This window comes from Emys orbicularis, chromosome 1, assembly GCF_028017835.1.
Source record: "Emys orbicularis isolate rEmyOrb1 chromosome 1, rEmyOrb1.hap1, whole genome shotgun sequence".
NCBI classification, from domain to species: Eukaryota; Metazoa; Chordata; order Testudines; family Emydidae; genus Emys; species Emys orbicularis.
Window position 1 is genome coordinate 34,871,612 of NC_088683.1, and position 26,218 is coordinate 34,897,829.

Below are 26,218 nucleotides of genomic sequence, written 5' to 3' on the forward strand. Positions count from 1 at the left end.
TTTAAACATATTGGCAAATTATGGTTAGAGAATTCAAACCAGGAGGAGAAGAGGATAACATGTGGAATAGAGAGAGAACAAGTGTTGTAAATGCTCAATTCGAATGTGCTATACAAATATTTTGAAGTTGCTAGACTACAGAGAAATCAATAGTATTCACTGGCTTACGTGTAGTAACACATTTCAGAAATGGAATTCAACTGTAACTGCAACGTTCTTGATAGGTTCAGCAATTCCTGTGCTTGTTTTTAAGTCATTAACTTCTAGTTCCGCATAGTCTGCAGACAGATTTTCCACGGCTTTATATACTCAGGATAATTCTATCTATTCTTTTACTTGCTAATATTGGTAAATAGTGACAGGTGGGGATTGATTTTCTTTTGAACTTCTTGTTTTTGCAGTAATGTATATTTGGCTCCTCCAGCAGTCCCCATCCCCAGATCCTTGTGCCACTGCTTTAAATTGGCATCGCATAAAAAAAGGAACATCAGAGGGGCGGCATACAGTGTTTACCAAATGTAATTAAATAGGATTGGCAACTGTTAACATACTATTTTTTTTCTAAAGGTGTGGTAACAGGGTTTGTTTTTCATGTGTGTCAATCTACCTGGGTACTTGAACTACTAGTACTACTCTGAAAACTGGATTGTGAAATACTAACCCTATTTAAGTGAATGGGAGTTTGGCCATTGACTTCAATGTGGCCAAGATTTTACCCCTTTTCAACTTTTCACCTCCAGTTTTGACTTTTAAAAACAGCAGTTTACTTTTAATTTTCTTGTCAGATACAAGTCAGAATTTTAATGAATAAGACATTTTCCAGCCAGCTCTAAAATATTGCTTGTATGACCTATCCATACAACTCAGGATCAGGCTTTTTGAATTCTGAGCTGCAGTTGTGTTCTTACAGACAGACTGCAAAATTTTTTGGTCAATATTATTTTGTTGTAAAATATTAATTTCACTTATATCCAGTGTCCTATGTGTATGAAAGGGTTGCTCAAACATGTTAGGATAATCAGCAGGAGGTGACTTTTATTCCCAAATTGCTAAATTACATATAATCCAAGGAAACAAGATTGGATGGGCTAGATTAGTAATTGTTTCTCATGATGTAGCTTTTGGGAAATGCCCCCCTATTTTTTTCACGCACAGGTTTTTACCATTCTTAGGGGATGCCATAACTTAAACACAAGCACTCAAAGTTTGACTATTCTACAAAGAATATAATAGAAAATAAGTAATGAAACAGTGTTACTCTACTTACAATTCCTTCAGTTTTGACACCTTCTTGGAGAGTTCCCATCAGATTATGCTTTCTATAAGAGTGAGAATTGTATCCTGTAGAGAGTGCTCTTTTCTAGATGTGCTGGCACAGCAGTTAATTATCCCCCCAATTAATTGGTGGTCCCTCTCTAATTATCGCATATAATCCTAACAATTTATAAATGATGAAAGGAAGTTTGTTTCAAGGTTAGTTAATTGTGTTTGGTTTATAATGGATTGTTTTAGCTAATGTATTCATGGACAAAGGTAAGTGTTAGTATTAAGTCTTAGGAAACTGTGTATCTGAAGAAGAGCTTTAATTCAGTCATTTAAAAAACCCATATGAAGAGTTTTCTCTCAAAAGCTCAGCATATATTTTCACCCACTATTTTGCATAGAGTGATTTCAGACAGGCAGCATTGATGAAAACTCAGAATCTTACATTCAGATTACATCACACATGCAATCTCTCTGTTTTAATATAGTCTATTTACCTATCCTCTCTAGGAATACATGGTTCTGCTATTCAGGGTTAATAGGAAAAACTGTTCTCTTTACCTTTAAGCTACTATAGCATTCCAGTATCCAGTTAAAACAATTTCAGTATTGAAATAGATATAACACTTGTCAGGTTACACAAGAGTGGGGGTTTTTTTGCCCATGAAGCATCAGGTTTGGTGATGGCATCCTCCTGCAGAGCACTACAGGAGCTGAAGGATTTTTCAGGCTTTTGGCCTCATTATTGGTCCTAGCTTTGTCAAGGCTTCTTCTTTTCTTCATAGTGCTGTGAGTTTCTCCTGGTCTTCCTTTTCTTTTTCTCCTCTCTCCTTTTCTTGTACCATTCCGGTTGTTCCTTTCTAAATTGCATCAACTTTCAGTAGCTGTTATTTCACTTTCTTTCTCATTGTGTTCACTGTAAATGGAGAAACACACCTTTTAGATGTGGGTATCAACTCTTTGTCCCTTCTCCATGGCTCATCTCTTTAAGGGTTTATCTTAGTCCTTTTTTCAGTTCAGACATATTCAGATGGAATCAAATTCTTCTTGAAAGATATTTGACTTTCTGACCTGGCTGAGATAGATTTTAGAATCTCTTTGAAGTTTTGCTTTTAAAACTTTTTTTCTTGGATTCTTTCCTAAGTATCCTTTCACCTTTGCAAATGCTTGAGTCCATAAAAGAGCCCTTTCACGCAAATTTAAACGTAGATTGGCTATTTCAGTGTATTTTTGCTTTATAGATGCAGAACTTTAAAAGTTCATATACATTTATTTTATATGTGGTATTCTCTTAGATATCCTTTAGGATTCTTCTTACATCTTTGCATTACAACTTAATTGATTACCCATATAGTATGGTCATTATTTTCAGGTGTGCTGAGAACAAGGAATCGTGGATGCTCAGGACTGTGAAAATCATGTGTGTGTGTGTGTGTACATTTTCAATAAACTTAAATTTTAGCCAAAATACAGTCATTGGCCCTCTGAAAATCAGTCCATTTAAGTTGGACTCACAAAAATTGAGACAAAGCAAATCACTAGTCACTTTTAAAATGCAATCCTCTGATTCTATGTTTGTAGCCCTTGTATATCATTATTCACTAAAAACAGCAGTTTTAAGTAATGCTTACATTTAGAAATGAAATATTGACAGCTAAGGAAATAGGTAACTTACAAAGCTTATAGAGCAGAAGTATGTAGTAGTATTTTTAAGATAATTAGATATTTAGGTAATTTAACCTCTTCTCTGGATATACACCTCATGCACATTTTTGTGAAGACAATTTTATTTATTTATAAATTTTATTTATTTATTTATTTATAAAACAGATCTTGGGAATCATTAATCATCACATCCGAGTTTGCATCTAATGAATTTATGGTAGATATTTTACATAAGCAGCAAAACAACTAAATATATTCCTTCTGATACAGTATAAAAGAAAAGTATAAAATGTGCATAAAACAAAATATAACATTTAACATAAATTATAATAATGTATATTATGGTAGCACCTAACAGCCCAAATAAGGGTTTGTGACTATATTGTATTGGGCACTGTCCAAACTTTTATTAAAGCTTTTAGGAGTTTACAATCTAGGTTCTAGCGGAATATATATATATATATATATATATATATATATATATATATGCAGGACAGGATGGGAGAAAGAAGGGAGGTGCTATGTGAGGAAAAGCTGACAGGACAGTGAAGGCCTCCAGTGGGTTTCCCAAGATGATTACATTCCACACGAGACATTAGAAAATGAGGACCTATTTGCTTTGATTAAACAGTAAAGAATAAGCTCCTATGACTTGATGGTATGTCTACAATTAAACTGCTATTGCAGCACAGCTGCAGCCATACAGCTGCGCAGCTGTAGTGCTTCCCCAATGGAAGAGGTTCTTTACAAGCTTGAAAGCGTGTCTCTCTCACCAACGGAAGTTGGTCCAATAAAAGAGATCACTTCACCTACCTTGTCTCTCTACGTTGAAAGTCTGTTATGGTCTATGTCAATGCTTACTTAGTTTTAAATTTTATTGACCATGTAGACAGCAAAATCTTTGAGAAAGCTGCAACTTTCACACAAGGTATTTTATGTTTTTACTTTTTCATAATGTATGAGAGTGAACATATGAACTATCTACCCTATTAAATATTAGATAAAATGAAGTAATTTTCTGTCATTTTTCCTGTTTGAATTAATAAATTCTCACTATCAATCCTATTTTTAACTGCAAAGCCCTGTAAATGAAGATATAAATCCTCTCCCCACTCCAAATAATAGAAGCAACAACTTTTTTGACCATGTTCTTCAAAACATAGTATTTTATGATTAGCAATTAAGGACAAAAATGCTATGAAGAAGATAGATTCATACAGGATCAAACAAGAATCTAATTGCTGTTTTTAGTGTTTTAAATATGCTGTATAGTGATCAAAAAGTCTTTGCCAGTGTTCATGAAAAGAGAAACATGAAAGGGAAAAATAAGACCATCAACTTGTCATAAGCTTTTATTTTCAGGGCCCTAAGGTGTATTTCTCTATATAATTATTTCTTCTGAAAAATATGAAATTAATTACAGGGACAATACAATGCCATATGTTATCAGAAGATTAACAGAAGATTGTTCTGTCAATGTGTCACCTTCTATTTTTCACCTTGTTGAGAACCATCATCCCTCGCCGTTGGCCAATTTCAGAAGCTGGTATTTGAGCCATATCTAGCAATCGCTATTTTCTCTATTTTTAACAATGGTTTCTTCCAGAATATAACAAGATTTTCAAACTAATAAGTGGATTGTCAAAGAAATCCTCTATAGAAGACTGTATTAACTAATGCTTTCAGGGTGGTGATTGGGGAAGTTTCTGGCCCTATTTCTGAGATCACCAGTAATTTTGAGGAAAATGAATAAAAAGTCAAACAGTGCTATCCTCAGTTCAAAATATTAACGCACAGAAAGACTAGTGACATTTAAAGGACATCAGAAATGCACTACATATATAAAATAAGAATATTTTCTTCAGAGCAAGTGATCTCTCTGCAGTTGAATTACTGAGTGTGATGTGATGGCAGGGAAGATTTACTTTTACGTATTTGGAATAAAAAAATGCGTGTCTCTTAAGAGCTAACAATTCTAATCAGTGTATGGAATGACCTTTTTGGTCCATTGTTAGTTTCATCCCTTTTGAGAGTCAGGTTGTGATCTGAGTTCTTTGATCCATTGGTTAAAAAGTCATGGCGTATCAAACAAAGGTTAAAATAAGATAAATAATAAAAATCTTTTCATAGGCAATTTTCTTAAAAAACACTTTGAAACCCCCTTGAAGGATCTAATTATTACAGAAGATACATACCTCATGTACTATTCAATAAACAAGATGTAAAAAAGCTCATAAAACGATACTGAATTTAATGAGTTGAATGTTCACTGTTTCAGCAATTATTGATTTCTTTCCGTTAAACTATAATGGGGAAAAATATTGACCTTTTAAATGCATCACAGGAGTTCTTAAATAACACACATTCTAGACATGCTATAAATCAGTATCTCCTAAATCCTTTGAACTCAGTGTCTCTGAAATTTTGCAGCATATCTTGAATATACAAAGAGAGATGAGGTAATGAGGTGTAATATCTTTTATTGCACCAACTTCTGTTGGTGAAAGGTACAAGCTTTCGAGCTACACAGAGAAGAGCTCTCTGTATCTCGAAAGCTTGTACCTTCCACCAACGGAAGTTGGTGCAGTACATATTACCTCACCTACCTTGTCTCTCTCATATCCTGGGACCAGCACAGCTACAATAACAAAGCAAATAGCTATCGAATATACATAGTAAAGAATTCAGAACTTTCTATTCCTACTATGTATACTGTAGACTCCATATATAAAGCCTCTTACTTTGTCGTACCTCAAATGCCATATAAAGACCTACATCCACCTAAGTAGATAACCTAAGTATTTGCAATATTTTAAAAAGTTTAAATTAGTATATCAATAGTTTAGTCATATATTTTTGTAAATTTTTCATTACTACATTTTTAATTTTTTTTCCTTATCAAAATATTATGTGTGTTTGGTGTTCTTGAAAGTGACTCAGTATAATCACTGGCTAGAGAGTTTGTGCTAAAACACCTCAGTTCTGAACTGCAACACTGTCATTCCAATTGCAAGACGGTTTGTTCAGAGAACACATGTGGATGAACGAGAGACACTGGAATGGATTTTAAGTGGCAGGCCACAACTTTATTAATTTAACACTGGGTATGGGTGGTATATGTTCACCCATCTCATATACTAGAAATTTAAATGGGTCTAATGTGGGGTTAGCACAGCTCCCACCATATAACCAATAACGCTGGGTAGACTCTTTGGCCTGCTCCCTAAGATTCGGCTCATTTATGAGTCCTCAGCATTGGCCTAATTCTGCCCCTTGTTGAAGCAAATAGTTTGTTCTAGATAATACTTAGTCCTGCCATGAGTGCAGGGGACTGGACTAGATGACCTCTCAAGGTCCCTTCCAGTCCTATGATTCTATGACTTCAATAGAATCAGAATAAGGCCTATGCTGAGAGCTTTGAAAATCTCACCCATTGTAACTTAATTATGTGATAGACCTGGTGTTTTCCATTATATATTTATCACCTTTGCATTAGGGTAGATAGATAATTCTACTTGTACCTCAGTATTTGCAGAATGTCCTCTAGTTCCCTATCTTTACTGTACAGAGGTCTATGCTGCATATACTGCGGAAATGTTGAGTTAACTAAGAGAATTGGCAAGTTTTTGAGTGGTTATTGTATATAATATAGCTGCTAATCTTCAATAAAAGTTTGTAACATTTTTTTAAATTACAGATCTAAATTAAATGTGTAATTGGGGACTGTCATGTAAAGCTTTATACAATTAAAATAACATGTAAACTGAATGAAGTTTTATGATAGATGTATTTGTGTTTGTCTAATAATGAATTGTTGAATTTCAAGTGGTCTAGAACCAGGCATCAGGAAAGAATATTTATTATCTCAAATACTGTGGAGTAAATATGTAACTGGAATCTTATGGGGTATTCAGATATCGCAGTACTTTTTCAGTATCATGTTTTTTATTTTTTTGTAGTTATGAATTATGTACTTAGGACCCAATCCAGGCCCTAATTTACGTGGCAGGAAGGATGTGTAGGTGCCTACAGGCCACATAAATTGGCTTGTACTGGGTTGACTAGTTCTGATAATGGTCAGCACTATGCAGCAGAGGAATTGTGTGTGATGAATTGTGGAATCTATCTGTATAACTTATGAATTCTGGTTGATGATAAGAAGTTGGTATCATAGAATTTCTGTATCATGGAAAGCCTATGTATGTGTATCTGCTATTGTGGACAGGGCCTGCAGCAAGTACACACCAGACTGAAGACAATGGGAAATGCTCAGCTTCAATGACACCTAATAGTTATGCTAAAGAGTAACCGCATCCTAGGGAGAACAGGAGTACTTGTGGCACCTTAGAGACTAACAAATTTATTTGAGCATAAGCTTTCATGGGCTACAGCCACTTCATCAGATGCATAGAATGGAACATATAGTAAGAAGAGATACATACATACAGAAAACATGAAAAGGTGGAAGTTGCCATAGCAACTCTAAGAGGCTAATTAATTAAGATGAGCTATTATCAGCAGGAGAAAAAAAAACTTTTGTAGTGATAATCAAGATGGCCCATTTCAGACAGTTGACAAGAAGGTGTAAGGATACTTAACATGGAACACAGAACAAGAAAAGCCAAGTGGTGGTAGGGGGATATATGAACAGATACCCAAAACCACACAAAAAGAACGTGGGTAACAACACACAAGAAGTCCAGGCGGGAGAAGGGAAGGAGGTTAGACTGACCAATGGCAATGAAACAAGCTGATTTAAGGAAGTAAGGATCCATGTTTCAGGACAAGCCAGGCAGTGAAGCAGGAGGACTCTGGATTATTGAAGTGACTTCAACCTCAGACGAAGGAATGCTTTGGAGTGGGGAGGAAATTGCGGCAGGGAAATGTGTGTAGAGTTTGTTTATTTTTGTACGGATCTATGCATGTCTTGTGCTATCAAATAAAGATCATTACAGTGTTAGAAACATGTGCAGGGTGTCTGTGTTACATGCATCTGCCATCTGCCTTCCGAGACTTAAAGGTAAACCAGAAGGGTCACACCTTAGGGTGGAGATCTGTGAGAGGTTGTGTTTAAGCTACAGGGGAATCTAAAGTCTCGGTACTGAGCCCAGGAGTTAGGCATCCGGTCTCTGCCCTAGAGTGTGCCTAAGGACCCCAAAGACTGGGGCAGTAGCTGGATGCTGTTCAGGCTTTGAGAGGTTTAGAACATCCGGGGATCCAGAGGCTTGGATTCTCCTCACAGCAGTCTAGTGAGTGACCAAGAGGGACAGTTGACTGGGACCTGTGACACTGTGCCTGTTCTGTGTAGGAAATGCACAGCTACTCACAGAGCAAAGAACTCGTGGGAATTAGCATGCCCTTCCTATCAAACAGCTGTACAGATATTCTGATTTTCTTTTTTTCCTTGCCACTGGGACCATAGTGGGCAAGGGAGTTTCTCCTAAGGCTGCAGTAACTTGTAATTAGGTGAGTGTAGAAGATGCAGGGAGAGAGGACCAAGGATGGGCCCCAATACTCTACCATGCAGTCAGATCCCAGGTTTGAGAGATGAACATGGTCAGATAACCCACTTGAAGTATCCAGTGAAATTCAGAACCACACAATGTGTGGAATATAATTTAGGTTACTGTCAATGCGTTATTGTCAGGTACAGCTGACAGTCATTGGTCCACTAATTCCTCCCTGTGGCTAAGAAATGTTTTAGAACTACCAATAGTTTTGTTACAGATATCTCTTTAAAAGATAGTAGCTTTTGTTTGTAGGAGAGAGGTAGTGTGACTACTGGATAGACCATTGGACTGGGACTTTGGAGGCCCCGGACCTATTCCCAGTTCTGTCAGTGGCATGCTGTGTGGCCTTGGGAAAGTCATTTCACCTCTCTGTGCCTTGGTTTCCCCAGCCGCAATAATTATACTGACCTCCATTTTAAAGTGCTCTAACATTTACTGATGAAAATTGCTATAAACGGGCTAGTTAGTGTTGTTATTCGGTGACTTTGCTAAGTTGTAACTACAGTGGATGTTTTTTAATGGACTCTTGTGTCTTCTCTTTTTTTATGTGTATTGTATTTGGCAGCATCAACCCACAGAGTCAGCAAGCATACATAATGCTTGTTTGATTACCACTGTTATTAAAGGTGGTATATAAACAGAATAGTTTAGGAACATCTCTCAAAGGCAGCTGCAGAGTAAATAGGTGGAAGTCTCAGATCGATAAGTGTCCCACAATAATGGGTGTTTTTGTGTAATTCACAGGGTAGGAGTATTGATTTTAAAAAACAGTATTTAGAATCTGCAAAATATTCCCCACAGGATTATGACAAATTTATGGATGGTAAAATTTAGCATTTGAACAACCTGAGAATCCATTTAACATGCAGTATTATGAAAGTTATTAAAATGCTAAATGGGGAAAAGCTACAGACTTCAAATCATCTTTAAAAACCTACATGACACTACATCGCTAGCTAAAAGTAAATAGATTGCTTGCAAAGCACTTCCAACGTGAAAAGCATTATATAAATGCTAAATATTATTAAAAATGAAAAACACCAAGCTGATAAAAAATCTTGCATTTTTAAAATGTAAAACTGTATTAGTCAGATGTATCAGGTCCAACCTCATACTAAGGAGAGGACCAAATCTTTTCTTATGTCTTATGTTGTTGCTCCCTATTGGCTGTGTTGAGCCACTATTCCATTAACAGCTATCCTTTTAAAAAGTGTTGAGGCTGTGCATCATAACTTGAGGCCCTAAAGAGTGGGGATCTGTGGAAGCAGATGTATGAGGAGAAAATGTTACACTGTCCTAATAAAAACTGGATCCGTTTAACCATAAATGTGAAGTTTAAAAAAAAACAAACAAAAAAAAAAAACTACATGGCTAGACTCTATTAATTGTACCAGACTCTGTGGTGGCTTTGTGATGTGCTCAGATGGAGAGAGGAGACTTCCATACTCATTTTCATTTGTAACCTGAGCAACAATAACCACCAGTCCTTTTGAGGGAGTACTGAGGGCCTGATCCTACAAGGTACTGAGTACCCTGAACTCCCACTGACATCTTAGGGAGTTGAGGGCACTCGGCACTCCTACGGACGTTTTCAGCATCTTATGGCATCAGACTCTAGGTCACTGTGCTACCTAGATCAACTCATAACATGATGTTCAATGCTATTATTATAGCTTACTTGAAGGTATTATGCAGCGGTAAATTGTGAGTTTTCCTTATGGAATTGAGAGGAGATTTTTAAAAGTGTGTGTGTGTGTGTGTGTGTGTGTGTGTGTGTGTGTATGTGTGTATACATATATATATATATAGTGTGTGTGTGTGTGTGTGTGTGTGTGTATATATATAATATTTTCTTTCTTTCTTTTTCTCTTTCTTTCTTCTCCAAAGCCACACGCCAAGACACCTACAAAGTTTCAGCTTGGAGCAAATTTCTATTAATGCATTACTAACCCTTAGAAAAGAAGGATTTCTAGTAGGGCTGTCAATTAATCACAGTTAACTTGTGTGATTAATTCAAAAAAATTAACTGCAATTAAAAAAATTAATTGCGATTAATCGCACTGTTAAACCAATTGAAATGTATTACGTATTTTTGGATGTTTTTCTGCATTTTCAAATATTTTGATTTATATTACAACACAGAATACAAAGTGTACAGTGCTCACTTTATATTATTATTTTATTACAAATATTTGTACTGTAAAAATGATAAAATAAATTGTATTTTTCAATTCACCTTATGCAAGTACTATAGTGTGATCTCTTTATCGTGAAAATGTAGCTTACAAAGGTAGATTTTTTTTTGCTACATAACTGCAGACAAAAACAAAACAATGTTAAACTGTAGAGCCCACAAGTCCACTCAGTCCTACTTCTTGTTCAGCCAATTGCTAAGACAAACAAGTTTGTTTACTTTTATGGGAGATACTGCTGACTGCTTCTTATTTACAATGTCACCTGAAAGTGAGAACAGGTATTCACATGGCACTTTTGTAGCTGGCATTGCAAGGTGTTTACGTGCCAGATATGCTAAACATTCATATGCCCCTTCATGCTTCTGCCACCATTCCAGAGGACATGCTTCCATGCTGATGATGCCTGTTAAAAAAATAATGCCGTAATTAAATTTGTGACTGAACTTCTTGGGGGAGAATTGTATGTCTCCTGTTCTGTTTTACCTGGATTCTGCCATATATTTCATGTTATAGCCGTCTCGGATGATGACCCAGCACATGTTCGTTTTAAGAACACTTTCACAGCAGATTTGACAAAACGCAAAGAAGGTACCAATGTGAGATTTCTAAAGATAGCTACAGCACTCGACCCAAGGTTTAAGAATCTGAAGTGCCTTCCAAAATCTGAGAGGGACGAGGTCTGGAGAATGCTTTCAGATGTCTTAAAAGAGCAACACTCCAATGCCGAAACTACAGAACCCAAACCACCAAAAAAGAAAAGCAACCTTCTGCTGGTGGCTTCCGACTCAGATGATGAAAATGAACATGCGTCGGTCCACTCTGCTTTGGTTGAAGCATGAAGGGACATATGAATCTTTAGTGCATCTGGCACGTAAATATCTTGCGATGCCGGCTACAACAGTGCCTTGTGAACGCCTGTTCTCACTTTCAGGTGACATTGTAAACAAAACGTGGGCGGTATTATCTCCTGCAAATTGTAACCAAACTTGTTTTTCTGAGCGATTGGCTGAAGTAGGACTGAGTGGACTTTTCGGCTCTAAAGTTTTACATTGTTTTATTTTTGAATGCAGTTAATTTTTGTACATAATTCTACATGTGTAAGTTCAGCTTTCATTATAAAGAGATTAATACAAGTACTGTAGTGCATGTGAATTGCAATATACTATTTCTTTTGTTTTTTACCGTGAAAATATTTGTAATCAAAAATAAATATAAAGTGAACACTGTACACTTTGTATTCTTTGTTGTAATTGAAATCAATATATTTTAAAATGTAGAAAACATCCAAAAATATTGTTTAACAGTGCGATTAATCGCAATTAATTTTTTTAATCGTGATTAATTTATTTAATCGCGTGATTAATCGCAATTCATTTTTTTAATCGCTTGAAAGCCCTAATTTCTAGTAGAAATGCTGATAAACCTGTTACTATAGCAGTGAGTGCCTCAGTATTGTAAAATATCAAGTGGGTTCATAGCATATTAAAACCCATCTGTCCAGACCTACTGTAGCATTTTCCAACACCTGCTGAAAGATTTATGGAGGAAATAAAGTAAGCAAAACAGCAGGAGACTAAACAAAGAAAGAAAGAAGAATGAAGATAAGCAAAATAAATGAGAAGATTAATAAAGAGAAAACCTACCTTATTTGCCTACTTATGAAAAGGCTTAAATTAAAAGGATTTGTACAGTTAAAGTTCTACTAATATAAAAGGCATATAGCCTCTCATTATTCTGTAAATATTAACCAGGAAATTGAAGTTGTAGGAACAAGTTTTTACACTTCACCAATTTCTGACCTATTTGAGAAAGTTTGCTCACCTAAGGTCATTTCACCAGAGTCTTGCTACCATGAACGCATTATAATTCATCCTGCAGATGCATACACTCTAACAGCAGACAGTATCAAATCTCTTTGGTTATAATTTAATGTCGGATGATACTGTATCTTCCCTTTTTTACATATTCTCTCTCTCTCTCTCTCTCTCTCTCTCTCTCTCACACACACACACACACACACACACACACACACACACACACACACACCAAGTGGAGACATTTCTTGTTGTAAAATTGAACTGTGCAAATTCAGTATCATAAGAAATAAAAGCTAATTTCATCTGTGTAGTCTATCAAAACATGCAACCATTTTTGTAAGTACAAACACCTTCTGACCTTTAAGTTGATTTGTAGTGATTCTCTACAATTTCTAACGTTAGAATGTTGGCTACAGTTTTGAGCCTTTGTCTTTGGTGAATAATTTAAATAGAACTATGGGCTAATTGACAAATTCCCCAGCCAGATGCCTTTACAGAAAAAATTAAATGGACCAGAAAAATGACTGGTGGAAGCATGTTTTACAAACTGGTTTTCAAACTCAGTATAGCTTCCTCATTCTAAAGTATATTCTTCAATATATATATTTATCACCAAAGAGTTTTTCATTAAAACAAATAACGTAAATAAAATAAACAAGGAGAGTGGCACAAATTAAAACTCTGACTGTGGATGGGAAAAGTGAAGTACACTAATTAGTCTGGCTGCCTTACTTGCACATAGACTTTAATGGTTCTTGCTTTATCTTTATCTGTGAGAAAAATCAGAACAATAATCATAAATAAATTAATCTAGTTTATCTCAGTCACTACTAATGCCTCATCTTTGCTCTGTTGTAATTATAAACTGCTAAAATGAGTAGCTTTTAAATAGCCTTGTCATGTACTTTGTTAAATATTGATTAGCAGATGCTGTGTATCTCCTCTGATTGAAAGGCATAGGAACATACTTCTCTTAGGCTATTTCACATTCAGGCTACAATGAACACTCCTCTGGCATGTTTGGCATTAAAAGAAAATGTCATTTTCTTGAGAAGGTATTTTTCAGGTTATGCTTTTTATTTTTAACAAGTAGTGAGGTTTATTTTTATCCAGATCTGTTTTGAAGCTCTGTTAAGCAATATATCTGAGTAAGATCAACTTCATCTTAAGTAAATTACTAAAGCGATGTGTCTTGGTGATTGCCAATTACCTCACTTGGATTTATAATGCATATTCCCCAATCAGGACCAATCTTACTTTCTTGAACAATTAGGGGGCCTGATCCTTTTCCCATCTATGTCAATGGCAAAATTCCCATTTATTTCAATGAGAACAGGATTGGACCCTCAACATGTTACTGTGCCATAAATTTACATATTCAGCCCTGATGAAAATCATGAATTGAGTTTGGAAGTAATTATAGAAGCATTTAAGCAGTGTTGTTTTTTAAGAGGCGCCATCTATCTTATTTAAGCACTGTGTTAAATTTAGTATAGTGTTTAAATGAAAGATGAACTTTCATGATGTAGTTTTTAATATGGCCTATTTCATGTGGTCTGGTGGATTGTGTTCTCCAGGAACTCCTGGGTTCTGAATCCAGCTTTCCAACAGACACATTCTGTGGTCTTGGAAGACAAGTCACTGGTTGTTTCCATATATGTTAAAAAACAAACAAACCACAATGTAGTTTGTCAATGTATCTAACAGGTGTGTTCAGACAACCAGTAAGTTAATATATCTACAGTAAGCTAATATCTACAGTGCTTTGAAAAAGGTAAATATACCATATAGTAAATATTATGGAATGTTATTTATTTAGTTGTAGTAGTTTTATTCCTTTTAATCATTGTGCAGTCAGTAAGTATTTATAAAAATATTCATCAAGATGATTTCAAGGGGTAAAAAAAAGAAAGTTAGTTTGTCACCATTTTATGATATTCAAAACACAGTATAATTGTCACAGCTATTTAAAAGAGAGAGTATTACACCTTGATGCCTTGTATTTGCAATAAGTGTTTTCTCTCTGAAATTTGTAACATTTCTTATCACTTGAAGATTATGAATGCATATTTTAAGGAGGCTCTAATTTTTAAATGTGTTTGAAAAGCATTATATTCTAAAATTATTTTTCCAGCATGTTCGTCAATTTCATAAAAATGAAAGCTATTTCTCTGTATTAATATATCCTTTTAAAAACACTGTCTTTTTATGAAAATTAAGTGAAACTAAGTAATATATAACAATAACAAGAGCCCACATTTAGGGCTGCTGACATACACAGGATTTCTCCTGCCCCTGATTTTGGGAACTTCTAAATGTTAAAGCTAATCTCCACTTTCATTTTTAAAAAATGACCTTTCTTGTCCTTGTACAGATAGCATTGCAAATGGAACTGATCATTAAGGAAGAAAGTTTGTCAAGATGGCTTTTCCTACAGGATTCATATTTATTCACAGTGCTAAATGCAGCTATAATGGGTTGCTCCCTGGGACCCATGAAACAGTTCACTCAGTTTTTAGGGAGACTTTCCCATATCAGTGTAGGTGACTCCTTGCACGGCAACAAATCTAGCTGTCTAGCTAGAAGGGTGGCAGCTCAGAAGCAGCGTGGCATAGTGAACTAAGTACATGACTGAGAAAAAGATTCCTCCTGCTAATTTTGGCTCTGAAACTGACTTCCAGTGTGGTCTTAGTCAAGTAATTTAACATATTTGCGTTATTTTCTTTATCCGTTGAATATGGTAGCAGACCCCTATGAAGTAGTTAAGTGTTTGTTGTGACAGGTAGTTAGTTAATGTTTTATAAAGCACTACACAAGTGTTAAAGTTCACCAAAAGAAGCACAATCCTACAATGGTTTGGGAGCTAGTTGGCTCCAAGCTTATTTGGACATGAGCTCCCCCTTGAAATAATACTTTCAGATTTTGTCAGTTATGTGTCAGACCCCAGCACAGGCATCTGAGCTGTACTTTTTCTGTTCTAGTAGCCCCACAGATCCGCTTAAACTGCAGCAAGGGAGGTTTAGGTTGGACATTAGGAAAAAGTTCCTAACTGTCAGGGTGGTTAAACACTGGAATAAACTGCCTAGGGAGGTTGTGGAATCTCCATCTCTGGAGATATTTAAGAGTAGGTTAGATAAATGTCTAGCAGGGATGGTCTAGACAGTATTTGGTCCTGCCATGAGGGCAGGGGACTGGACTCGATGACCTCTCGAGATCCCTTCCAGTCCTAGAATCTATGAATCTATGAATTTCCTTTTTGTATAAGGTCAGTCAATTAACTTTGAGAGTGTTTCAAAGAATCATCTCTCTAAACTTTCGTAGAATCCACAGGCTGAGTCCACAACTTAATGGTGTGAACACTATGGATAGAAGTCTTAGGTTTGTGGGTAAGGGATGAATAATAGTTTCATACGACCACCAAATAGGGTAAAGTAGGCTCTGACAATAATAATATATTTTGAATAAGATAGGAAATTGGTTAAATATAAAGTCATGTAATAACACATCACTTGACAATTGAGTGAACGTTTCTAAAAACTTTCTGTATAATCTTCAATAAAAAAGCAAAAACAGAAGGCCACATCCTTAGATGGCATACATTAATTATGCCAGTTTATACCGTAGGAGGATGTGGTCCAGCAAATCTAGAGATTTTTGATGACAAGGTTAAAACGGCTAATTTATCAGAATTACATATGACCCTAATTTAATTTTGTGACTGTGACTAGTGAATTTTTCAAAATAAATTTGTTCAGATTTAGGGTGACCAGATGTCCCGATTTTATAGGGACAGTCCCGATTTTTGGATCTTTTTCTTCTATAGGCTCCTATTACCCGCCACCCCCTGTGTGGATTTTTCACACTAGCTGTCTGGTCACCCTATTCAGATTACACATCAAAATTTTTTTGTGAACTATGTAGTTTTCTCTGTTTAAAAAAGATTCCTACTCTATAGTGCTAATCTATTAATTACAGTTAGCAACACAGCTGACAAGCAGAATGAAATGAAATGACAAAGATTTTGGTAGTACTTTGACAGCTGTCCAACAATTACATGACTGAACTTGAGAAAGCACATTTTAAAAGATATTCTGATGCTTTTTCTGTTGTACTGCTAATTATCAGCTATTGGTTATGCTTTGTCAGATTTATAACACTGCCTGTTTTACAACCTCCTTTTTCCATTTTACGAAACAAGATTCCTTAAAGCAAGCGATACCTTAAGCTACCAGGAAGCAGATGAAGCCAAAACAGCTGCAAGCCATGTTAGGTGTAGGTCTGGGCACCTGAACTGAGATCAGGGAGCCTGTCTCTCAGACTCTCCATGACCCCCACTAATGGGCTCATGCAGCCTGGGGGAGGGAGGAAGCTTCCTCATTGAAATGCAGAGGGGACAAGAGCAGGACCTGAGGTGGGATCAGGGAGAGTATACTGGGATTAGGAGCTTGGGGGAGTGAGTTGGAAACTGGGACTAGCTGGGCATGGAGACTGGGTCTGGCTGGGTAAAAAGACTAGGATTGGAACAAAGAGCCAAGGCTAGGGAAGAGACAGGACAGAGACAAGTTGGAGGGGATGGTGCAGAAAGGGTCATGCTTAGCAGGAACAAGTGGAAGAGTTTGTACCCACTTAAGCAGAGGTCCCCAATCTGTGTGGCCTGCCCCTCTGCTGCAAGGGCATGGAGGAACGTTTGGGGGGCTGCAGCTGGGGCCTGGGCCAGCCCCCATAGGGGGCAGGGAGAGAGCACCACCCAGCTCTGCTCCCAGCTGTGGCCTGAGTCTCAGCCCTCTTACCCCTGTCCGCGTATTTCCCCTCCCCCCTACCGTGGAACTGCGGCCCAGCTCCCAGCCCCGACTTGGGAAGGGGTGGACAGGGTAAGGGGGGGCATGAGGTAAAAATTTTGACCACCGGTGCACTAAAGCATGCTCTCCTCCAGAGCCTGGAATGGAATCAAAGTTCCCTGAATCTCACCATTCCTCTATTACCAAATAGCTATGAAACCTATTGGCAAAGTGTCCCATCCCCCTCTAGTTCTGGTCCACAAAGAAGATTACAACCTACTACTACTATCAGTTACTCCATTCGCACAAGTTCATGTGGTGTATCTAAAATTTGAACCCTGCTAATGACCCATGTGGATATCAATATGTTGCCAGGTGAAGGAATGTCTTTTCAGTTTCCTTTTTTAAAAACCTAGGAAATGATACCAAAAAAACCCCTATGTTAAATGAGCATTATTAAGGTTGCAAGGTCAAGCACTCGGAAGTTAGGAAATGCCAGAATTAAGGTTGTCTGTGCCCTTATGTGTATGTATCATGATACAATCTTTAATTACATGATCCTATATTATGTTTTCCACAGGGCACGGAATGGACAGTGCTCACTGAATGAACAGCTTTTCAATATTTTGTTTTTAACTTGTTGTGCAATGCCTTATGTACTGCACACTATTCAAACAGTGCTCTGAAGGCAGACTTGCTAATTTTCTCATGTGCTTTCTATGGCAGTCATCACTATGGAAGCTGAATACTTCACAAATGTTAGTTAATTTATTACCCAACATACACGTGAGATAAGTGAGTGTTATCCCCATTTTACAGATGGGGAGCAGAGGCATAGAGGGATTAAGGTAAAAATAATCCATTGATTTTGGGTGCCCTATGTGAGACACCTAAGACGTGATTTTTCACTGTACATAGTATCATATAGCACTTTTATCTATTCAAAGCTCCCATTGACTTCATTTGCACCTGTGAGTGCTCAACACTTCTGCAAATCACACTCTAGGGTCTTAAGTTAGGTGCCCAGAAAATGAGAGAGTCACTATTAGTGACCACATATGAAAAGCTTGTTTAAGTAACTTAATGAGCATCAGATGTGAACTGTTTGGTGCAGGGAGGGATAGAATCTAGTTCTCCAGGCTAGTATTCAGCTTCTTTAACCACAAGACCATCTTGTTTCTTCCTGCAATCCTCTGCCTCATTTGCTATCCACCTTCCACTGAGTGCAACAAATGAAGCCATGGTCCTACAGACAACAGTTCCCTTAACTACACAGTCCTGATTCGTTGTGACTCAAGTGGTACAGGATTGTCCTAACTACTGACAGGAGACAAATCTGAAAGTTTGCAGCAAATACATAAATAAACACATAATTATATTTTTTTAAAGGGAAGAAAAGGGTACATTATTAATGATTACGATTGGAGAAGTGACCTACTGCCTGTCAGAAACTTCTTCATAATGTACCAGGGAAGGTGAAAGGCCCCTAAATAGTTGATCAGTCTATATTATTGGGCGAAATTCCTTTCCAGCCCAGACATTCTGATTAGCCATGGCTCTGGCCAGGTAAGCAAGGGCAATTGTACAACGTCCTATACTGAAAGGTCATGCGAAGGTTAACAAGGATGTATTTTGGCTGACCAAAATAGATGTGTGGGAAACCATGCTCTTTCTGGTCACTGGATTACGGAACAGGAAGAAAACCAGTTCTCCCAGTGACCCCTTATCCCCCAAAAAGTGGAGTCAACTGCCAATCCTTATAAACCATTGGGATTTAATTTTATCCATGATGGATTTCACATACTCCAACCACAGCTGTTCAGTTGGCCAACAGCACATTTGAAATGTCTTCTGATGCCATGTGGCCACAGTAATACATAATTCCCATAGTGGTAGGAATCCATATTTTAGCAAAATATTTGTATATGTTTTAGTTATTATTTCAAAGTATTGTTGGAAGTGGAACCTATTTTAATCTATGTTAGAAAATTCATAATGAATGCTGAAGTAAACTGAACTAATGTAATCTTCCAAAAAATCTCCAGAGTTGTGGCTATTAAGTAGTCTTATAGATACTTCAGAAGTGAATTGTTTTTGTCTGTGTATAAATGAGGGAGCAGCTAAAAAATGCAAAAAGCCAGATTTTACCAGATTTTATTTTGCTATGTGTGCTTTACTTTATGTAAAGGCCAGCTGGATGGAATTTTAATCTGCAACATTTCAGGTGGCTCAGTACTGGGCAGTTATTTGCACCATCCATTTAGTGAACCTGGGTTACTAAATTAAATTCTGAAACTGAATGTGCAGCATAGTCAGTAAGTTATAATAATGGTAGTGCACTGTGTTTCACCCTGAAAATATAGAAGTTACGGTAACATGAAGCAAAGTGGGTTACAAATAACAAAATAAGTATTTATTTTATAACCTTCTAAGAAATGAGTATAGGATTGATATGCCAGAATGTTCAGAGCTAGCATATTGATGGTTGAAGTGACCTGGGTAAGAAGTGTTAGTAACTGTAACTAGATCCTTGATTCAAATCAAAAGGTCCATGGAATGTACAATACTTGTCTGGAATTTTAAGAGAGCTAAAGGTGGAAGACAAGAGGTGAGTGGAAATTGGAAAGAATTCTCAGTACTTACATGATGCTGCATTCAGTTGGAATTTGCAACTGTGGAACCAAAAAGTGGGAATAAAATAACTGGGGAAATAAATTAAATTGCTATTTATATTAAGCAAATTTACTGTAATTTGATAAAACTAGATTGGAGGAAGGATAGTCCTGTAAAGGCAACAGATTGGGACTCTGGGGATTGGAGTTTAGTTTCTATTTCTGCCAGTGACTTTCAGTCTGACCTTGGGCATTAGATCCCAGTACTTCAGTCCCCCATCTGTAAAATGTAGATAAGTATTCCTTTCCCCTCACTCTTTGGCTGCTTTGTCTATTTAGATTTGCTGGGTGTTTGTTATTATGTGTTTGCCTAGCATGTCTGATGCATGAATGGAGGCCTAGGCATTACCACAGTACAAATATTAATAATAGATTAACTTTTCAGGAATGATCTCTTACAATGTGTAGGGATAGTACTTAACACAATGGGGTCTCAGCATTGGTTGGGGTTTCAAGGCACTACACATATACAAATAAATAATAACAAGCTCACTATATTACAATTCTATTTTAAGACCATTCATCTTCCTGTTTCTTTTTTGTTGTTTCTCCCCAGGAGTTGCTGATTTTTTTACAGAATTTGCCCACAATGCACTGGGGAAATGAAGATATCAGTGTTCTCCTAGCAGAAGCCTACAGACTGAAGTTTGCATTCGCAGATGCCCCCAATCATTACAAGAAATGAGTATAAAGAACCAGCTTGTTCTGGAGTATTATGGCTTTCATTATTCTGGTTAGCACTTTCACATAATTACTAATCATTGCATTTAAATAAAGAATTCTGTGAGCACTTACAAAATGAGACTGGAATACCAAAGAGATGGACAGACCAGGATACTGAACATTATATTAACATAGAAGTGAACCTTCTTGCTCAACATATAAAAGCAACATAAGTTCAATTAAGTTTCATAGTATTTCATTTTTCTTACTTTGATAATTATTGGAATTATGTATGAATATTGAATGCATTTTACATTCATCTCTGCCTAGTGATTGTCATGTGTCCATAAGCCTTAAAATCTGTAATGGGAATGATTGTGAGCTTGTATAATTATTCCTATCTAAGCAATACTAGTCTATGATACCTTTGCCTGCTTATATTTGTTTGTGATAGGAATGATTCCCCTTGGTAGAAAACAAGGACACATCATGGGTATGAAGATGAATTTGGAACAGTAGGGCTTACAAGTGTTTTTATTATTTTTTTTATTTTGAACCTGAGAGAACATTTAAATTGTATTTTGTGTTGATACAGAGAACCAAAATATGAAAATTCTACTATAATAACACAACATATGGAATCTGAATAGGTGGCACAATTTGCACATTTTCTAGAAGTCATTAAGGTTGTCCTGAGAGCTCTCTCAGGCCCTGTGCACCACTGTAACCACATGTTAAGGATTTAAGTGGTGCTTAAGGATCCATGTCAGCATTGGATGAAATTCTCCCATAAGCCTTATATTTTGGAGTATTTCTAAAACACACTGAATAAATTAAAAAATATGCTTTTTCTGTCATGGTAAACAAATTCATAATTATAAAGTTTTAAAAGACCTGAATGTTTGTCAGCATGAAAGTTCACTTGGAAGGATTTTATATTCAGTGGCTTAATTTACAATGCAAAATGTTTTAAATGTCAGTTTTTGCCTTATAATCCATTTCTAACATATTAGAAAAGGAAAAAAAGGTAATACTTGTGTCCTTCACTTATTTGTTGAATAACTTGCTTTATGATTTGTTCTCTCATTGTGATGCAGGGGAAGAGCAAAGATTGCTTCTATTAACAAGCAGCCCAAATCCCCCCTTTCAACATTAGAAGAATAAAAATCCCCCCAAACTTTCTACAGTTAATGTTCCTTCATGTAATCACAGGGTTCTGAATGAATTTTTACAGTCCCTTAATTTACTATGCTGTAAATGGAATATTTATTTTCAGGGAATCTTATAAAATAGGAGTTCTGCCTGAAGTTGAGAACTGCAAGGGGCACAATATATTAGGAGCTCAGAGTTGTTTTACTTTAACACACTTCCAGAGTGTTCATGGCACAAGTGTAGAAGTAGCAATGCATTTTTAAGTTAGGGGAATAAAAAATCTTCAGGAGGACTCTGTCTTAAGATATTAATAATAATGAATTATTTGCAATCTCTTACAAAATATTATCCACTAAGTTGGCTTGTTTCTTTTTCTTTTGGGGGTTGACATTAGCTAAATTACCTGTCTTGTGGGCCATGGTTTTTGACAGTGTTTTGACTAATTTAATAGCAGAATCAAGGTAAATGAGAATCAAGGAATCAGTTTGTGCTATTATATGGGATTTGTCTTTTAAAATGGCATGAAATTGCTGATGGAGGGGAAGGAACTAACTTAAACAATTCATAAACTGATGTTTGGCATCTAGGGCATGATTCTGTTCCATTGAAGTCAACGGGAGTCAATTGAAGCAGGATCAGGCTTCCTGGATTACTATATTTGTGCCTAAAGCACATAGGCTATGTGCCCATCTTAAATATCAGTGTAGTCCCAACATTTTTGTTTATCTTTAATGGTCTAGTCACAGTGTGTCTAGAATTAACCTTAAGTTGACAAAGAATGTCATATTGTGCCTAACCGAATATCTACCAATAACAGAATACACAAAGCCTGAAACTTTTATGTGACCATTTGTGGTGGTTATATCTCTAAAACATGAATAAAAATAATCCATTAATAGAGATTCAAATTATTGTAACTAATTCAGAAGAGAGAAGGCACACAGCAGAAAGCATATAATGTTTTGTGAGATTTGTATACTTAACTTTTTTTATCAAGACATTATTTAGGTAGTTATACAGAACGTGAAAAGTCGACCCAAAGCTGTTTGCTGTGTTAGATGCTAATATGTAACATTTATAAAGCTCGGTATGTATTTTTAAAGTTTCCTTCACAAGGTACACTGAGGTTGACTGCTATGTCTTCCAAATTCCAGTGGTAAATATCACTTTCTTTAAAGGAAATGCTGGCATGCCCCCGAAAGAGGCTACATTTGCTGTTGTGCCCATGTCCGAATTCAAAGATTGTACTTATGCACATTGTTTAATGAGGGTGCTGGGGAGTTTCCTAATTTACTGATTATATAGAGAGGATATTTTAGAGTATATAGGAGGCCAACATATTTTTATGTAAAATCTCTCCAAATTTATAATACCATAAAACTTAACAGAAAAACATTTCACTTTATAAAAGTAATTACCCTTATGTTTTCATAAATATGCATCTCAGGCAAAGTGTTATTCCAACCAAACTGTTACCTAGAGAGAGCAAATAACTTTCTCTGTCATTTTTACATCCATAGACCTATTTTTCAAAATCAAGAGTCAGAATATTAAAATTGGTTTATAATTTGTATTTTCTTATGGGTCAAAGATTTTAAACCTATAGGAGGCATCTTGACACATCATTAGTGAGTCCAATCTGTAATTTAATAAAATTGATATGAAAACACTGAATGCTGTGTTGTCTAAAATGCAATGTCTTATAGAATTTTTGTAATAAAAATGTACAATATAGAGAAACAGCTTTATGGCTTCAGTATTCACATAGAAGTGTAAATAACAAATTAATCAACTATGTAAATATAATACATGGGAGAACATAAGATTCTCAGCTTGAACTCTTATGTACATCTCTAATACATTATAACAAATCATGTTACAATGTTATTTGGCTTATTTTCATATGAAAAATCCATGAATTTGTATTTAACTTCAGAACTATAAAATAAAATATAAGTACACAAAGTTCAGTTGTATTTGTTGACAGAGAGATCATAGTTTCAATAGACACTGCTTTCAAAAACTGTAAAATTAATGAAAGATAATGCAATAAATACATATTTCTAAAGTAATGTGTTATGTAGCATGGAAAGCACTTTTTAAATCAGAGATATTCGGAATTGTATCATTTTTATAGTAGTAATTCACTCCCAATCCTGTATCACAAACCACTAAACTTAATGGGCCAAGTTCTACTCTCATTTATATTTCTGTGACTCCCTGCCTTGCAGACTTTACAAGCTAATAAGACAAGCAACATACAACAGTATATCCCTGCATAATGAGCCACATGAAGGGAGGTACAGGGATGTTTCCATGAGAAGCAGTTGAGGCAGGTATAGTTGGCAGAGCAGAGGTGGTGGAGGAGTGAAATGCAATAAAAAAAACAAGAGCCAATCAGTAGGGAGTTTCAGAGTTGTGAAGGGCATTGTGAAAGTGAGGACAAGGAGCTTAAACTTCATGTGGTGAAATAGCAAGAACCAGTGGAAGGTTTGATTGGGTGGGGGGAGGGGTGATTTAGTAAGAACAGTGAGCTAGAAAGATGATCTTAGCAGCTGCATTCTGTTTTGAACCTTTGGAGGATGATACGGGTATTAAGGTAGCCACAGTGCAGGTACAATAGTCAAGATGGGAGGTGATGGGAGAATGTCATTGTCTTGGTTGTCTAGACAGAAAAAGGATGGCACGTAAAAATGCTTTGAAGAAAAACTGGGTCTGCAAGGGCAAGAGAGAGGGAAGTGCTACAGACAACCATTATGTTCCATATTTGAAGCACAGGAAGAATTGTGACCAAGGAGAAGGTCTCACGTTCAGTGACCTTATGCTTCTACATCAGGTAAGCTCTTTTGAAAATCTCACCTGCTTAGTTTAAGTTGATGATGAGACCTCCAGACGATGTCAGAGAGGCAGGATTCGGTAGAGGAAGACAAGTCAAAAGTGGAGAGAGATAAGAACGAGAGGATGTAAAGTGATAGAGACAGAGCCCAGTGAGTGATCTTGAGTAACAATGCCATGGAGAGTGAGAAAGTGGAGCCTCCAAATGAGATGATGAACAGCAGGAGGTGAAGATAAGGTCTGGAAAACCAAGAGAGAATGAGATTTCAAGGAGGCTGGGGATGGAATAGAGGTCCTGAGATTTGACCAGGAAAATATTTTTGGAAATCTAACCAAAAGCAGTTTAGTTTATTTACTTATGCATTTTATTTATTTTGAATGTATAAAATATAGTGACAGGTGTCCATCCAATACTCCGGGTGTGTCCTACAGGTTTAAATATAAAATAATAGGAAAGGACTGTCCCAAACATTGGTCCACTCCTTCCTCAACAGCCTGAGAAAAAGAGATCAAAAATGGGCTTTTACAGCTTGTCTGAAAAGTTAACAAATCTAGGCTCTGGTGGGCGGGGAGTAAAGGGTGGACAGAGAGAATTCCAAAACCAAAGACCCCTCACTGAGAATGCCCTGCTAGCACCTTCCCATCCTTCATATCAAGTGGTTCCACCTCAAATGCCTTTGCTGATCACAACTGTAGCAATGTGTCACAAGGAGAGAGATAATCTTGGCTAACCTGGTTCCACAAACTCTTCCAGCTACAACCACTTGCCACCCATCCCCACCAACATACCGTTATGTAAAATGTTCCAATACACTTCAGGATAAAAAAGCATGTTATAGTGAACTAACAAACAGCATTAGGTGAAGCTAATTTCTTAGGATTTAAATGCACCCTTCCAAGCCATAAAATGTATGTGTGTGCAGTCTTTTAAACAGCAAGGTTATGTAACCTAGGGCTGTCTTAAATGTTTGGGAAACAACTCCTGAGTCACCATTCTCAAATTCTGTGGGTCTAATCACACACATCTGCATGTACACACATACTCTGCCAGTTACCTGGTGGTTGGAAAAGAGATGCAAGAAGATTCACTAGGAGTATCCTCTGGCCAATAAACATTTAATTTTTAATAGATTCTTATGAAAAATGGTTGTCATGACTTTGTCATTCAGCTTCAGGAAGTTGATACTGCAGATTCGCTGGTGGTTTTCTTAGCTGCTTATTGTCCATGGATTTGTTGGCTGGCCAGAGGCTTTTTGCTTGTAGGTCATAGATATTGTAAATTTCTCCACCTGTGCCTTGGTGGCCAGCCGGAGACGTGAAGAAAGCACAGGCCTTTTTTTTCAAGAATTTTGGAATCACAAGGTCAGAAGACATGAGCAATGGTTTCACCTTTTCCTCCAACTTTTCAGGATTATGCATTCCTTTTTCCTCCCCTGTGTAATTTCTCCTCAGGAATTCCTTAGTTAATCAGAATGGGGCATCCCCCCTCTAAAGTCACCGGCAACACCTAATAAGAATCAGTTAGGTAATCTTTATGCAAATCATTAGTCCTCCCAGTTTTAGCTGATGTCACAAAAAGCCTGCAAAAATCCCCCCAAACTCAACATGCTTTAATTGTTGACATCAGCTTTTTTTAGCATGGAGTCCATCAAGGCATTAGGTAACCAA

At 36.6% G+C, this 26,218-nt stretch overlaps 1 protein-coding gene across 1 annotated transcript in view; it reads left to right on the forward strand.

The window, feature by feature from the left end:
* Nucleotides 1-20,585, forward strand: part of TBC1D22A (TBC1 domain family member 22A) — a 456,657-nt gene extending 436,072 nt beyond the window's left edge. Inside the window, exon 13 of the mRNA XM_065417476.1 lies at nt 20,457-20,585. Within this exon, the coding sequence (XP_065273548.1) occupies nt 20,457-20,585 (129 nt within the window). The remainder of the gene's footprint in view (nt 1-20,456) is intronic.
* Nucleotides 20,586-26,218: the final 5,633 nt, after the last annotated feature.